Genomic DNA, 17,150 nt, shown 5'->3' on the forward strand with positions numbered 1-17,150 from the left:
CTAGTGCTGTGGTCAGTACTCAGGGTGCAAGAAGTAGAGCATCTAGGTGAGTGGACCATCTATGAGAATTGACTGCCCTTTCATCTGAAAACAGGACTACACACTGTTCCCTGTAAGTCATTATCACAGCTACTTTGTACAGTATCACAGTTCTGATCATCACAGTACAATACTCTGCTATCACTGTGCTGTAATAGTACATTTAGCTCCATGCCTTGCCTCTGGCACAGTGTAATGCATAATGGATCTAACGAAATTTAAAAAAGAAAAGAGAAAAAAAAAAAAAGCGAGCGAGAAAAAAAGAGCCCCCAAGCCACAGTGAAGCTCTTGAAGTTATAACACTTCAAGTGAATAGAGGGATGGAGAAGGAGACTCTCCTAACCCTTACAGGTGAATTCTCTGCAATTTTTAATGTGAAAATTCTCTTACTCAGCTATCTGTGTTAAAACAATGGTGTTTATGCCTTGAAATAACCATAGGATTTCTTAGAATTTTTACAGCCTTACACTGACTTCTGTCATTATAATGCTTGGTGTAACCTGCTTTGCACCCTGCAAATGCAGAGAGGCAGACAGAAAATTATAATAGTATTTGTCAGCATATGTTGTAATGTAAAGGTATCTGTGTCCTTCTTGGGGAACTGGAGAAAAATATTTACTTTAAAGGTAAATATGACAGAGTCCAAATTGTTCTTTAAAGATACTCTTATTTGTATTTATACATTCTTATACTGTTAATGAGTAGTCCTTTGAAAACTTCCCTTAAAGTGTCTTGAAATAGTTGTTTATATTTTAAAGGTCTACGGAAGATACAAGAATGAACAGCTATGACAATATTTCATCTTAGTTAGCAAAGGCAATTGTGTGCAGCTAAAGCCCCACATTTCTTTCCTTCTCTTTACATGAGTAGAAATAATGCTGTTTTCATTTCTTGGGGAAGGAAGGAGCCTGAAATAAGTCTGTAGCTGACTATTCCTATGCACTGAAGGTGAGAATCTAATCTTTCTTTCTTTGGGCAAAAATGTTACTATGGGAGGAAAGCCCTAAAGTCCACAAAGGCTTTGATACCACACTGTGTAAATAAATACCAGTGGTCTGTTATTTCAGTATGGTGAACTCAGTGCAGAGAACGGGTCCCTCTGCAGGCACATCCATCTCTCCAGGAGGCTGTAAAGCTAAAATTGCAGCACTGTGGTCCACACCTAAAATCTTTTTTTATTCTGAACTTGCTCTGGTGCCTCAAAATATTTCTATATGTGCATAAGTTAAATTTTCACATGCGTGATTAGGCATTTGGACTACAGCAGTCTATTGGAAAGTCTATTGGAAAGAATTGGGCAATTTGGTTTGCAGAGCTGAGCTTGGAAGTTGTAGGGAGACGTACTTCCACATGGCCATGAGGCTGCCTTAATAGTGTTTAGATATTACTTCAATCAAAGAATTGTGTACCCTGGGATCTGTGTCAAGCTGTGGATTAGGTTTTAAAAAAAAAAATGACAAAAGTTGCTCCTGGTTGAAAGATTATAAGTATTTGGCTACATTGCTGCTGTTACAGGCATGAACATGCCCTTTCAGTATTTTTGAATTGTAGCAGTGTTACAACTAATTAATTGTGTCTGTCTAGTTATAAATTAGACCAAAAGACTAGGGGTTTATTAAGTACTGATGATTTTCTTATTGTTTTTGACTATATAGCTTAAAAACTGAGTCGCACTACTCTAAACTGGGCTCAAGGAATATGTCAATAAAAGACGTTGCAGTTAGTCAAATCTAAGAATGTTAAATCAAGAAAAAATTGTGAAACACCAATAACTACCAGTAACTGCCATTATGTTCAGCCTTTTAATTTCTTGTAACAGCAAGAACAGTGTTGTGAGAACAAGAGATAATGTATATGAAAAGAAGAAAGGAACTTCTGTTTGCAGAAAGTGTCATTCTATTAAACAAGAGCAATTATTGCGTTCTAGAAATGCAAATGTAAACCAGAAAGTCAGTTAGGATAATATATTGTTAGTGTATACATTTTCTCTTCCCACACACTTTTTGTTTTTGGAATTATATGCTATTTGCTTGAAGATATTGTGGATCAAGATTCAACATTTAAGGAAAAGTATTTTTTTATATTGTTCAAAGCTGACCTCTGCTTTTAAAAAGGCTTGATCTGCAGTTTTTCATCTGTTTAGAAGCATACATTTTTGGTTAAGAAATTGAAGACAATCTCTTTGTCTTTTTCCTAAGCTGGGGAGGTTGAGATAAAAAAGAATGCTTGCTTTAAAAGTCACACATGGCTGTAATTTAAGATTTTTTTTACCTCATTGTCCATAACAGTTGAAAGAAACCTTCAATGAAAGTTTATTAACTAGGCCAATGCCTCAGGCAATAAAGGTTCATTTATTACCAGTTTCTTGGCTGTTTTTCTTCTTCTATTTTTCCGTTAAACTCATAGTGTAAGATAATACTTCACAAAATTAAACCTTTGACCTTCTGTGGAGTTAAGTCGCCTTTGATTAGATAAAGTAACAATTTATGGTCCAGCGTGAGGTTGCACATGAAATGAATAATGCAGCAGACTGAATGAGAACTGAGAATCTATTGCTTTTGAAAAGATGACTGTTGTTTAAGAAAGAATGTTCTCTCCTAATTGTATTGTAGTGATGCTGTATGCATTCCAGTAAGATTTTAAACTGTTGTTGAGAAGTACAATATAGCCAGGCAGTTCTGCAGTATACATTGTTTAATTCTGTCACAGTTGCACCAAGCCAATAATAAATTTACAGATCACAAAACTGTGTTAAGCTATAACAGTTAGTAATTTCTTGTGGCATTTGAAATGCGCTGCCTGATTTCACTTCTTACTCTTCAGTACAAAGGAATAAATCCACAATAAAGAACAACTTCATGGACTGTAAGTCCATCAGTTCCATATTAGCAATAAAATAATTTCAGTTGCAAAATCTTTTTCATCAACGCTGAACCTGCCAGTAGCTCTCATTCAAAACCAAAGTTTTATTTACAAAACAGGAGAACACTACTTTCTAGGTCAGTGTTTTGTTTCTGCAACTGTGGTAATTGCAAAGACACATTGTAAGTACAAAGATTTTTAGATTTGAAGATTGCTGTAGAAATATAGCTTTTTGCTTGTTTATTTTAAATACAATACCCAGACTTCAAAATTCATATTGCAATTTAGGAGTACTTACAGGAAAAGGCCTGATTAGAGTGATGAACAACAGATGGTTTGAGCCTCACATACACTGGTTTTCTCCCACTTCAAGACCGGCAATTTCATTTTAGTTGCACCAGTCTAAAACGGTTCCCTCAGATGATTTTTTCTAAGTATTCTTTCTTTAACAATATTTAAAGTGCAATTACTTATTTCACTTTTCATTACATGACTCTTTCAATAATTACCCTTTTAAAGATGTTAAAAAATGATCCACATAAGCAATTTATGATGAATCATGAAAGTTGAGTAGGAAAATACATCTAGAAGAGCCAGACAAGAATTTTGTGATTAACTCAGAATAACAGGTAATGAAATTTTTAGAGTATACCAATATTGTTGTAAGGGACCAATGCAGGCATCTTAACGGAACTAAAACTTCTGGATAAGTGAGAGATTCCAGGCCTACATTTTATGTAAAGAATGCTATTAATGAAACTAGGTATTTTTAGCAGACCATTATGATATAGTCTGAAGTTCCCCTTTCCGCAATCCAGTCTATGTAATCAGACCTCTGTCCCCCTGCAGATTGCTTTCCTCTTCTTGTTTTATGTATCACACTATATAAAACACCCATTAGATCAGAGACTAAGGTTAGGATCCTATTTCTTTTGAAATAACTGGGCAGCAGTGTAATAAGCTAAGAAAAACTTGTACCTGAAACCCGTTTCAGTTCAATAATCTACAGTGATCGAGGTCAAGTCCTAGCAGGTAACTCTGCCTTTCTTTCTCAGACAGTTTTCCAGATTTTAGTAAGAATTTTGCCCAAGTAAGAACTAAAGTATGAAAAAGGGAATTAAGTCAAGAAAAGACATGAATTATTTTCAAGACAGTACCATTGAAATAAACCATAAGAAAAAATCTTAAGCATTAATTGGAGATAATGAAAGTAGTTCTGTCAGAATTTAGATGAGATTTTGAACTCCTCCCATTAAATGAATAAAAGCATTTCTGAAGAATAAACTTTCTAGCAAATAAATGAAATTGAATGTAACATACTGCTGTCAGTCTTATTTTGGCTTATTCTGCCTGTTCTGTGTTGGCAAATATAGAGTCCTAAAGAAAAAGGTTGTGAAAATATGTCTATTTATTACTGGATTTTTAATATTCTCATAAATATATATCACAGAATCACAAAATTTCAGGGGCTGGAAGTGACCTTGAAAGATCATGTAGTCCAAGCCCCCTGCTAGAGCAGTATCACCCACATCAGATTACATGGGAACACATCCAGGCAAGTACTGAGTATCTCCAGAGAGGGAGACTCCACAACCTCCCTGGGCAGCCTGTTCCTGGCATATATAAAGGGAAGCTTGGAAATGTTATTAGTTATTTATTGGAATAATTATTAAGTACTACAATTACTATTAGGCATAGTTATAACTGAATTAAGATCAGTTACCTAGATACTTTTATAGGTCATCTCACAATCAAGTTTGGGAATAAGGTGCAGAAATATGTATTTTGTGACACATTTGAGACTGAAAATGTTGCACTCTCTTTTCTTTTCTCCTTCACAAATAAGATGTGTTATAAGCTGCTCATGCCTTGACAACTGAAAGTTTTAAGAGTTCTTTCTGAAGGCAGTATTTGTTGGAAGGCAGAAAACCTGTATATAATTTAGTGCCCACCCGTAATTCATACACATTTGGAAAATCTGGCATAATGTATGACAGCTCTCGCAGGCATTTTGCTTTCAGGGCAGAATTGTTTTCTGAGGATGCTATAGGTTTTTTTCACATTGTTTTCCATTTCATTCACTCAGTTTTCAGCATTAGAGACCACACATACTGGGCATACTTCTGGTCTCATTCTCACCCATGAAATTCTGACTTCAGTAGAGTTGCATGGGTGTAAATTAGACTAGAACTTGGCAGTAGAAAGCTTATGATTGTATTTGGCAGAGGCAGCAGGCTGCAACTTTATTAACATAATTAACAGCTACAAACACACCAAACAGGCCAAAGTAATCTAGTGACAGAAGAGAGAAAGTCTTTGTAGGAAAGGATCATTTGCACTTTCTTCTGGTGTTCTGCTTGTTCCTGAGTTCCTACTAGGGCTTGGAGAGCTTTCAATTGAGCTGTAATTCGAATTCATACAGCTCCTACAAGACACCTTGAACAAACTTTTGCTGATGAGTCTATAGGAGCTGTCAGCAATCCGGAGATTACTTCAGGAGCGTGGCGGTTGAATTGAACTTTACTTTCTGATGTTTTTCTTTTTGAATTAAATTGTTGGACAAGATTAATTGCATGCAGTAAGAGATTTAAATGAATAGCTTTATAAAGCATTAAAGTTCTAAGTATGTCACATGGGAAAAAAGCTGTAAGGTTTAAACGAATAAATGTATTTAATGCATAAAATGTCTAGGCTAATTTTTTAATTCCTTTACTAACATCTTTTATTGAAAAACAGTACTTTATTCATCCATCTTAGTTATACTGCTGTGGCTGTGGTAATTTAATATTCCTGCTCTTCGCTAATCTTCTGGTTCAACAGAAGTAAACAATAGCTTTCATAAATTAAAAATACGCTCTTCAGAACATGCTTCTAAAGATAAAAAACAAGGCTGTAAACATTTATGACTGAAACAAACTAGATTGTTCAAATACTGCCATGATGTATCATGTATATCAATATGGCACTGATATCAGTTAGAATGCAAACAAGGTTTTAAATGATGTGCCCCTTCATTTCAGCTGGAGAATCCGCTTTACACCATCTGCCTATCAGATGGTTAGGAACCAGGACTGCGTATTAATGCCACATGTTCGATTTTCTTTCCTCTTGTAATGGTTAGATTCATATTGCTAATAGCTGTGCATGAGCACTGTCGATGAAATTTGTGTGACGATGGAGTGATGAGATATTTATAAAGCTGCCTGTCTCACTGCATAATCAGCAGGAAGAATGCCAGACATAAACAACTTATCAATTTCAGAATATTAATGACAACTACCATTGACTTTAATGCATTGAATATTTTGGCTGGGATACTTTTTAACTGTTCAGAGAAATATTTGTAAAGAATAAAAAACATCTACGTGGCTGTTTGGTGTGATCCTAATTTCTTCCATTTAAGTTGCCTCTATAGATGATTTCCGGTTATCTCATATTTGAAGATAAATTTTTGGTTCTGTAGAAAAGTGTGCACCTTGGCAATTTCTTGGCTACTTTTTTAAGAGTACAGTGATATTAAATAATGTTTAGGTCAAAAAGCTTATTTGAACAACAAGCTAAAATATAAAAAAAAATCGCAAGTATTTAGCCAAGTTATATGCCTGTACGTAAATTTAAAGTTCTTACAGGGTTCATATTGTTGGTATGGGTGGGTTAAACCATCACACTGCAGCATACATGCATACAGATAGGTAGCACTGTAGTAACTTCTTATGCTTAGAATATATTTGGCTGCCTTTGCTAGTGAGATAAGTCAGACTTTGTGCTAGAGAGGAGGTTTTGTCTTGTACCATAGCACAGTACACCTCAGTGCACCAGTGATTATAATGCAAGTGGCTCTAGTAACTGTCTTGGGACCTTCCCTGCCACTTATTTGCTGTAACATGGCGGTCAAGTGATAGGAAAAAGTAACTGTAATGCAGGAACTTCTCTGTAAGCTAGAATTACTGTGAGGAATAGCATTAAGCCATAACTCTGAGGATTATTCCTCATTCACTTCCCCCCCTCCTCCCTCTTACACCGGTGCTTATATGAGACATGCATTTCAGTTTAAATTAATTGCTGTATGGCAAAGTAATCATTTCAGTCACTTACGTGGTTGTGTGAGAGAAGCAATGAAATTAGTAGTTTAATTTCTGCTTTTTCAAATGATCATTTATTATCACAAGCATTATCTTGTGAAAATCATAATACAGAACTAAGCAATCTGTGTTTCTGTTTCCCAGTCCCTATGGCTTCCTCTCAAGAGAAGCATTATGGCCTGCTTTGGAGGGAAGCACTGAAGCATACTGTTTTGCAGATTTTGTAATGGAAGAGAATTTGATTTTTAGCTCTTCTGTAACCAGCTCATTAGCCTGGTGAGACATACTATTGTGGAGCTCACAAGTCCTGTGTCCAGTGTCTTTTTGATAAGGTATTTACACTGATATGTGGATACTGATAATTAAAAACTGCTCATCTGGAAGTTCAGTCACAGCTAAAACTTTGAGGCTTGCTGTTGTATTCATTGGCTATATTGTATTCCTCCAAAGGATTGTTCTTAATAGATGCTAGTTTTAGCTTGTGAGAGATGTATATAAAAAAAAGGAAGTATAGATTATTGTATTGCTTAATGAACACAGGATGCAAAGTAAAGTTCAGAGGTGCACCATCCCTTTTTCTGTGGCCTGACTTAGGGACTGTAACCAAATTTGTATAACATGTAACTTCATATCCTTCCTCTATGTTAAAAATATCATTGGAAGCAATCCATGTTATTGTCAATACCTTCTTAAGATCAGAACATGTACAATTTGCAGTAGTAGCAGAAGCTAAAATAAAATTAAAGCTTTAAATTTATTCACCTTCTGATTTGATGTTTGGCTTTTGCTTCTACCTGAAATAGCAGTTTTCTAAATAATATTGATCTGCCTATGCAGAATGTAATTATCACATACTTGGTAATTCTCATTGCACTTGGAAGTGTGAGAAGTCAGCCTGTGAGGAGGGTTGGGAGGCTGGTAATGTTTGCTAATCTTTATGCTGTCATGCAAATCAAGAAGGGAAAGCAACCTTGAGTCGCTCCCAAATATATTCAAAGGCATCTCTTATGGCACCTCATTGCTTTCCTGATGTCCATTTACTTTATGCCTTCTCCCCACTGGATTTTGCCTTTGTCCCTTCCCATCACTAGCTGAAAACATAGCAAGACTGAACTCTTTTTCCAGTTAAGCAGTCAAAGGAGACAACAGGAGGCCCTTGGAAACAGTGTTGGTAGCAATATTTATCTCAGCAGCCAGGGATTATTCAGTCTTTCCTGCTAAATTGCACTCCTCCTATGCTGGGCAGCAGCCTTGGCCCATTAGAATAGTAAGTTGTGGAGTTAATTCCTCTTGAGATCCATAAGACACTTCACACCTCTCAGAGTAGCTGAAAATCAGACAGGCAGCCACCTTTAAACTAATTACACTGAGCTTTTTCAAGCCTTCTCCACAGTCAGGGCAAGAATTTTGATTCAAAATGATGGAGGCTGTTTTTCTCTTGTGGCGTAACAGGGTGATGCCTGAGATTGCATAACATTTACCTGGGTTTATGCCTTCTCTTTCATTTCTTACATTAATTCTCTTTAATTTCCATGTCTGGCCCCTGGGTCAGTCATGTGGTGTAGGTAGCTCTTACGAAGTTTTGACACTGACTTCTCTTAGCTACCACCCGGGCTAGGGGAAAGAGATCTGAGTGGGTCGCAGTGCGATTTAGATACTGCCGAAGAATTATCCTGCCTCAGGGAAAAGGGCAAAAACTTATGCTTGTGACTTTGATTAAAGGCTGTATCTAATTACGAGTTTTGAAGGCATTACTGGACTGTTTTTCTAATTACTTTTGACAAGAGAAATTTTCTCGTTTTTGTAGAACATTCTTTTAAATGACTGGATGGTGGAAATTTGTTTTGGTAGGAAGAGCACTTGGATTGCCTGAAGGTAGTTTTGGGATTGGGATTAAATGGATTTAATCATTCCTCTTCTCATTGGTAAATACCTTAATACTTTGAATCTTGGGCAAAGTAAAATAAGTATTTTACTAATGTTCTGCATTGCTAACCTTTCTCCTAAAAGTGCTTCCTAACATGACCATATCTTCTTGCTGTTATGTGTGAAATGAGAGATGAATGTCAGAGTTCTTTCATATGGTACTCACAAATAGAAATTATAGACCTGTTTTTTTCTGTTTTCATTAGCATGTTGAACATTTGAAATCTACAATTACGTACATGTTCACCTGTTGTTATAGCCAGACACTTAAGACACGATTCCGAAGCTCATTCAGATTCCTTAAAGAATTTATTTACAACTGCAGTGAGTTTTGTTGTGTTATGACTTCATTTACTGGATACCAACTTACAACTCACTTTGATGTATAGGAGTAACTTTCTAAATGTGGCGTGAAACATTTTACTTGAAGAAGTTGATGGCTTTTCAAATCTAACAAGAGGAATAATATTCCACAGTGATTGCTATTCATTGTGAAGCAAATATGAAGGAGGAATAACAGTCTTAGTCCATACAATAATGAGAGACCATAGAAAAATGTATATTAAATTTTGATGATACTGTTTTACAGGCCTGACAGCAGCCGCCGCAGCAGCAGCAGCTGCCACCAATGCCGCCATAGCAGAAGCAATGAAAGTGAAAAAAATTAAATTGGAAGCTATGTCCAACTATCATGCAAATAATAACCAGCATGGAGCAGACTCTGAAAATGGAGATCTGAATTCAAGTGTTGGTAAGTCTCAGAAATGCCATTGTTATGTGTCCATAATGCTCTGACATTTTATTAATATAGTGATCCTTCTGGGCTTTCTTCTGAAGTCCTTGATTCGGTGTAAAAAGCTGCATATTTGTTTTCCTTTTCTTACTGTTTTTAGTTTTATTTTGTTTTTGACCTTTACGCTAGTGTTCAGCATTGTTGTTACTATTACAAAAACATTCTCTCCTTTGCAGGTTACTTTTGCAGACTCCAGTTAATATTTTCCATGAAAGAAAGTGGTTTGATTGCTTAGAGTTCATTTTTCAAAGTACAGGTGGGGTGACAGATGATGGTGTCAGAGTGAAATTTAACAATGTCTCCTGCTCAGTGTGCTGGGTATCGACTTTAGGTAATTCAGAACACAAGCTTGAAAGCAAAATATTTCATACTTTCATGTGCCCTGTGACAAAAGGAAAACATACATACACAATAAATTATTGCCATACTCTACAGTTCCTATCATATTTTATTTTAATAAACACATTCTTAAAATGTAGTTAACAGGTTTTTCCATTTCTTAAGCAGCCATCAGCACCTCTTTTTCTTTCTCAAAAAAGAATTGTTTCAGTATACTTTATTCATTTGTTTGGACAATTTGTTTTGCTAAAGCATACTTCAAAGCTGGAATAACTTTTTGTTGTTGTTGATTAAATCTTTAATCATCTGTGTGTGTCTGCTGTAAAATGTTTTGTTATGCCATTTCATTGTATTGGCTCCTTTTATCATGTTGAGACAGTATTAACTCAGCAACAGAAATTCAATGACAAAGAGGTACATTCAGAAGACTGTAGGCAAGGTTGGTGTATACTGGAATAAAATAGCTTAAGACAGGGATTTTTTTTTGTTTGGTTGGTTTTGTTTTGTTTATTTTTTTGTTTTTCACCTCTAAATGCATTTGAAGCGAGTCTTAGAGAGTTATGTAATAGCCTTAACATAAATGTGTTTGTGAACAGCATTTCTGTACAGTTCAGTAGGCATTGGTAAGCTATGATTTAGAAATAATGTGAATTGCAGTTCAAAGAACTGGTTCACCTAGGCACATGCTGTTCTAAATACCAACAATATGTATGCACTACTGCATAAGGAGGTGAACAGATTTTTTTGTTTTCTTTTTAAAGAAAGGCTTAAAAACTCCTTCTGTGGTAGTGAAGAAAATAGTCTTATGTGAGTGTGTTAGTACTCAGATACCAACATGTGTGGTCACTAGAATATTAATGGAAAGATTGTCCCCTTGGAGAGAAAACAAAAGGGGACAGAGAGCAGGTGTCTTTGAAATCTGTGAGGAGGAGATAGAAGCTAGGAAGGACCAGGTGCTCCCTAGCATACTGGGAAAAAAAAAAAAGTGAAGTAATGAAAGTGAAATGTGAAATGCAAACTGGGAGGATAGGGTCTGTACTAGAACTAGAAGCTATTTTAGATTTGAATTTCTGACTCAGTTGAATGCATTAAGTGAAATAAAATGTTCAAATACTGGATTATGGAAATGCTATTCTGCATGGCAGCTCCAGTGACAAACCACTTGCTCATCCACAGAAACAGGCAACTTAACAAGTAATCAACATCTTAATCACGTGAAGTATCTGTAGGAGAGTGGATGGAGGGAATATCTGAATTTCCTCAGAATAAAAAAAATCATAATTTGAGACATAATTTAATTAACTAATATGCTCTTACACAGCTCTTTAAGTAAATACATTCTAGTTATTTTAGTAGAGCAAAGTTAATGAAGGAAGCTTATTTATTGTCATTGTCAAAATTTCTTCTCAGCCCCCTAACTTGTTAGCTTCACTTAATTTCCTGGTTTGACTGAATGAAGAACTGAGTTAATTTTTTTCAGAAAAAAACATCTCTTTTAAGTAGAGCAAATAGCATTCCAGTGGTGTCTGCTCCATGAGGAATGGCTCTGGAAAACCAGTGTGCTTGTCTGTGCGTTATATTCTTCCTATAGAGGTTTTCTCAAAAATAGTTTGCATTTACTTGTTTGTTTTATAGTGACCCCTGTCCTGTCTCCAGTGCCGATTATGTCTATGGAATCAGAGAAGTGATTCCTACTGTTACTAATGCCAGGGTATTATTAGGTTCATAAAGAGTTAATTCTCTACTTATTAGTTGCATTTTTTAAAATTAACATATTTTATTAACTTGACAAGAAATCATATTTCCAAGGTGTTGCTTTGTAGTAGGTATATGAGGTTCCCCCCCCTTGCATTTTTTCAGGTATTTATGTCTTTTCACATAAATATTATCAAGTCCGTATACCTTCAATATTTTACATTATGCCTTGTTAAGCGTGAATTTGAAATATGTCAGTGAATGTTGACACGAGGAAGGGACAAACCTAAAGAAAATAACCTGAGATTTGTTTATATTTCAAACTATCTTGTGTGTCTGACCAACCTGAAAAGGAACAAAGAAGCGAACCAACAGGCTAAAAGTTTAACTAATACATCTTATCCATATGTAGCAGGCATTATCATGTATTAGTGTATGTGGATTGATCCTAGGCCGTTCCAATACCCTTGTAAATGAAGATAAATAAAATATGGTCTCATTGGTTGAATTGTTGGGTTTGCTTCTGAATTACCTTGTTTTTTAGCTTTAAACAGATGCTTACTGTGAACCATTTTGGTAGATGAACATTGTATAATTTTACAGAGTATTACACAAATGTATTAATTTGGTCCTTTGAAGCAATGGCATGGCCAGAAAGGTTGGTGAGTGAAGAGGGTTAAAGGAAGCCAATGATACTAATAAGTAATTAATTTATATCCCTCTGTTTTGTATAGTAACCTTGAGCTTGCATCCTCTCACCAGAATTATCATTTGGGGTGGGGGGTAGGAGGGAAGAGAGAGGAAAAAAAAAAAGAGAAAGAAGAAATTACAGAGGAATGAGAGTGAGGTATTAGCGCACTGAGTAAAATATATGGCTGCAACGCCTTTCTCCCCCATCCACAATCAATTGGATTCTTTTAGTTTAATATTTACTTGCTAAGATGAGATGCTAGTCTGCATGGTGATAAACATTCTGCTACTGGCATCTGAAGGTGACCTGTCAGTTCATATGGACAAATCTCCTGCTTACTGAAATGTACAAAATAAATCATTAAAGCAGGCAGGTGCTCATTCCCAGATTTAAATCACCATAGATTTATGATTTGAATTAATGCTTCATTTGGTCATAGAAATAGATGCTGAGACAAATGATATGCAGTGGTTGGGGCTTCCATACTGTAGCCATCCTAATATTGATTACTGAGATGTCTTTGCAATCTCTTGTTTATATCAAGTACTGTCTTGTGACAGCTTGGCTGATATGAGCTACATTGCAGATAAGAAGGAAAAATGTCCTGGGTTCTTTTTAGTGGCAATTCTATATACAACATGCAGGATAGATAAATAATTTATTTAAATAAAATGTATTAAAATATAATTCCCTATGGCAGCAAACACAAAAGATTATGCTGTGTGCTTTTTTTTGTTTTTATTTTTGTTTTATTTTTAATTGCAAAACAAAAGGAGAGTGACAAGGTCAAACTTTAAATTTCATTGAAGAGGCTTTGTTATTTGTCATATTAACATCTTAAGATTATATTAGAATCAGTTGTATGTTTACTGCCTTACACTCCGAAGTTACAGATAGGTAGAGCAGCTCAATTATTTCCTTGCTGCTTAAGTACTTACTACCCTGCTATCATACTTCATTAACCTGCAGCAGCAAATATAGAAGCCTTTGAAAGTAAATATGTTTAAAGCTATTTCTGTGAGCTAGGCTTTGCTATCTATAACTTGGTAGGAAGTGAAGAACGGTCCCTATACTTTTGCTTCCCAAACATTATATATAATGCAAGCACTATGTATACATAGACTTTAGGGAATATTCAAAAGATTTGTAAAGACCTTTGCCACTTGCTAAAATCTGACTCATAAAACTTGTAAACAACTATCAACAATAGTAAATTACTTGCTTAGTAGGAAATGAGTTCATATCTATTCAAAATGTGATCTCAAAACAGATGTCCCAAGAAAATGTCATTGTTTAAACTACATTAATACAAAAAAAAGGCAAAAAAAAAAGCAAGCTATTATTTCTTTGAGGAAGTGAAGCAATCACGAAGACTTTGGTGTTCTGTTTCTAAACACAGTTAGGAAATACGAGGCAACATTTTACACTTGGCTAGCACGTTAATCCATAAACAACCACAAAGTGTGTTGAAAATTAAGAGGCTTTCTTGGCATGTTAGGTTTCCTATTCATCTGCATTACTTTGCAATATTTTAAATTGTGAGACAAATACAAGGTTTCCTGTGATCTGTTGTTCAAAAGTAACCGTTGCCTGCATACTATTATTCTTTGTTTTTCTTTTCATCCAGAATCAGAGATAAAATGATTTAGGTGAAATTATTTTTCTCCAGTGACCTTGCCCAATAATAGAACAGTACAAAATACAGTCATTTCCTTTGTCTAAACACACGTATCTATTTTGAAGGAAAGAATTACTTTTATGGTTTTAGGAAAAAGTCTTGGAGACCTTGAAAAAGCAAATAAAAGGAAACAGAGAATGCAGGCCACTGAGCACAGCTCTGCGGTTGCACATCTGATTCTCTGCCTTGGCAATGTTAATGAACCTCAAATCCTCCCTATAATTAGATGAGGGAATTGCTTATATTTTCAAACAGATGATGCTGCTATAATGAAACGATTGACAGGGAACTTAAGAGTGTCTACAGTAGTCATTTGGTTTCTGTTTTTTTTTTATTTGGTTGGGTTTTGAGGTTTTTTTTGGGGGGTGGCTTTTTTGGGTGTGTTTGTTTTCTTTCTCTTTTTTTTTTTTTTTTTTTTAAGTGTAAAAGAAAATTGGCTGTAGATACAGGTCCTGGGAGAGGTTGTAATTTACAGAGAATGCTATGACAGGTGTCTTTGTATAGCATGGAAATAAAATGAAAGAGAAAAGAATGATGGGCAGGTACAGCAGTTTTTTGGGAGGGGGTGTCCTGTGCTTATTCTGCTCGGGTTCTTTAAAAGGGGCCGAGACTCAAGAGATGGATCCGGATTGAGTGCACAGCTGTAACTGCTGATGAGCTAATTGCTCCTTATCTCTCAGCCCCATTCATCTTCATTTTTTACCAATTACTGAGAATTATCTGTGTTCTCAGTTGGATATGAGAGTTAATCCTTTTTGGTTAAGCTGGCAGTACTGTGAGCAGATTCCAAATCATAGGGTGAAAAAGCCAGAGCAAGCTTGTTCTCAAACTCTCTCCAGTTCAATGACAGTATCACTAGTTCATAAGAATTTTTCTATTGTTTAATAGATTAAACACAGATTTATTATTTTTTTTCTTTACTTTAGTGCTTTTATTAATATGCATTTTTCTCTTAGCATAAACTGTATTTGTATATTCCTAAGTGGATGGATGTGCTTCCTTTCTGAAAATACTCACTTGTAAAAATGAAAGTAAGATAAACAATAACTTCAGTATAGAAAGATTATTTTCAATATTTCAGAGTTTATTGTGTGATATGTAGCACTTCTTTTAATGACATGGTCATGAATACAACTTTGATATCATGGGACAAAAGACAAATGCTTGTCAGTGACATATATCTACTTCTGTAAACTTCTTTGAAATTTGTGGATGAAAAGTGTTGCCTAGGTGCTAGCAAAGGCATAATCATACAGCCTTAAGGACAAATGTGCTATGCTGAGCACATTGCTTTTCAAACTAAAGAACAGCTTTCACAAAACTGTGCTTCAGGAGTGCACAGAATACCAGAGAGATATAATTTGGTTATAATGAGGCCACTAAACTTTGTTTTGGAATTCTTCTCATATTCATAGCGGGATGGGAAAAAAAAATCCTGAATGTCATAGCTAAAATGTAATGTTAGTGTATTAAGTGAGGATATGTTTTCCAGAGATCTACTTCCCTAGCCTCTAATTGTAATTGTTGAATTTGTTAAACAAGGCAACGAATTGGATGTTGCAGTCTGAACACCAGTTAGTAAACTAAGGGACTTATTAGCAAAGATTCAGCATTTGATGTTGGACAGTTAGTTGTGTTACAACAAAGAGTCTCGCATCTAGATTAAATCCTCACTGCGGGATTCATTGGAAAAAACATAGGCATTTGCATCTGACTTAGTCATCTTAGACTCTACAATTGTAGGAGTGATCCATCTTATCCGAAAGTACATGGCAAAAATAGGTTAGATAAATTGCACCTTACAAGTGCTTAGTCGTGCGACCACGGAATTGTAGTTATGCAAAGAAAGTTAAATGCATGAATCTCACAGTTTGAAAGAGTTAACAGGTCTATTCTGAGGCAGTGACAGAGTAGTGGTAAAATAGTGCCTGAGAGACAGTGAAACGGAAAAGAAAAAACAAACTGAAAACCTACTTTTCAGAAACAGCGTGTGAGAAGTTTAGGTATTCACCCAGAAAACTATTTAAATAAAAATATACTCACAAGTTTGCTCTGATTGTATAGGTATATCACTTGTGAAAAGAGTAATTTTACCTATGAGCCATACTGAGAGAACAGGCTTGTAACACTGCAGAAGCAAATTCTTCCTGCATGCCATTTGTGCTTTGGGCCTACAATGAAGCTCTATCAAGTTAATGGAAAAAAATCTAAATTATTAAGCCTAACTTGTCAGAAAAAATAAAAACCAAACCAAAACAAAAGGATATTTATGTTGTTTGATCACATTTAATTTGTTTCTTGTTTCATGCAAGATAATCCTAATCGGATAAATAGTTGGATAATTTAATCTTAGATGTGTTTGTTGGTTTGTTTGTGTTTTTTTTTTTTTTCCAAAATACTTGCTTATTGTTATGGCCATTTTCCTTTTTAGCAGTGCCTTGTATGAAAATAATGAAATTGTTAAGCTTTTATTCAGTTTTGTTTAATAGCTTTTTATCATCACCAGGAAATATACTTAAAAGTTATGCTGTGGGTGGACTATATTTAGAAATGTAAGTTTATTACAGACCTTATCTTGCTGAATAGAATAGAATAGAATAGAATAGAATAGAATAGAATAGAATAGACCAGGTTGGAAGAGACCTTCAAGATCATCGCGTCCAACCTATCAACCAATCCAACCCACCTAATCATTTTTCGTAAATAACTAGCTGTGTCTGTTCCAGAATGATATGGACTGGACAACATCTCCCTTTGGTCTTACAGGTATCTTGATAAAGATAAATCCTAGAAAATGTTGTTTAATCAGGATATCCTGGAGGAAACAAACAAACAGGCAAATAAGTCTACTTTCTGGAGTCTAAAGCTGTATTCACACGCATACAATGGCTGCCTGTCATGAATATAAGTTCAAGGGAAGCATTTTTGGAGTTTCTCTAGGTGATGAGGAAAAGCATTAGTCAGATATCTACTGTAAGACCCTTTTCTTAAATAAAACCTGTGTATGTAGCAAATGGCATACTGTGAAATTTCTTAAAAACTCCA

General features: G+C 35.3%; 1 protein-coding gene across 4 annotated transcripts in view; it reads left to right on the forward strand.

Moving 5' to 3' along the window:
• DACH1 (dachshund family transcription factor 1) overlaps window positions 1-17,150 on the forward strand; it is a 372,242-nt gene that overhangs the window by 185,896 nt on the left and 169,196 nt on the right. For all 4 annotated transcript variants that reach the window (XM_054163025.1, XM_054163024.1, XM_054163026.1 and 1 more), the window contains exon 3: window positions 9,499-9,660. In XM_054163025.1, coding sequence (XP_054019000.1) covers window positions 9,499-9,660 — 162 coding nt within the window. The remainder of the gene's footprint in view (window positions 1-9,498; window positions 9,661-17,150) is intronic.

Source organism: Dryobates pubescens, chromosome 7 (genome assembly GCF_014839835.1).
Source record: "Dryobates pubescens isolate bDryPub1 chromosome 7, bDryPub1.pri, whole genome shotgun sequence".
NCBI classification, from domain to species: domain Eukaryota; kingdom Metazoa; phylum Chordata; class Aves; order Piciformes; family Picidae; genus Dryobates; species Dryobates pubescens.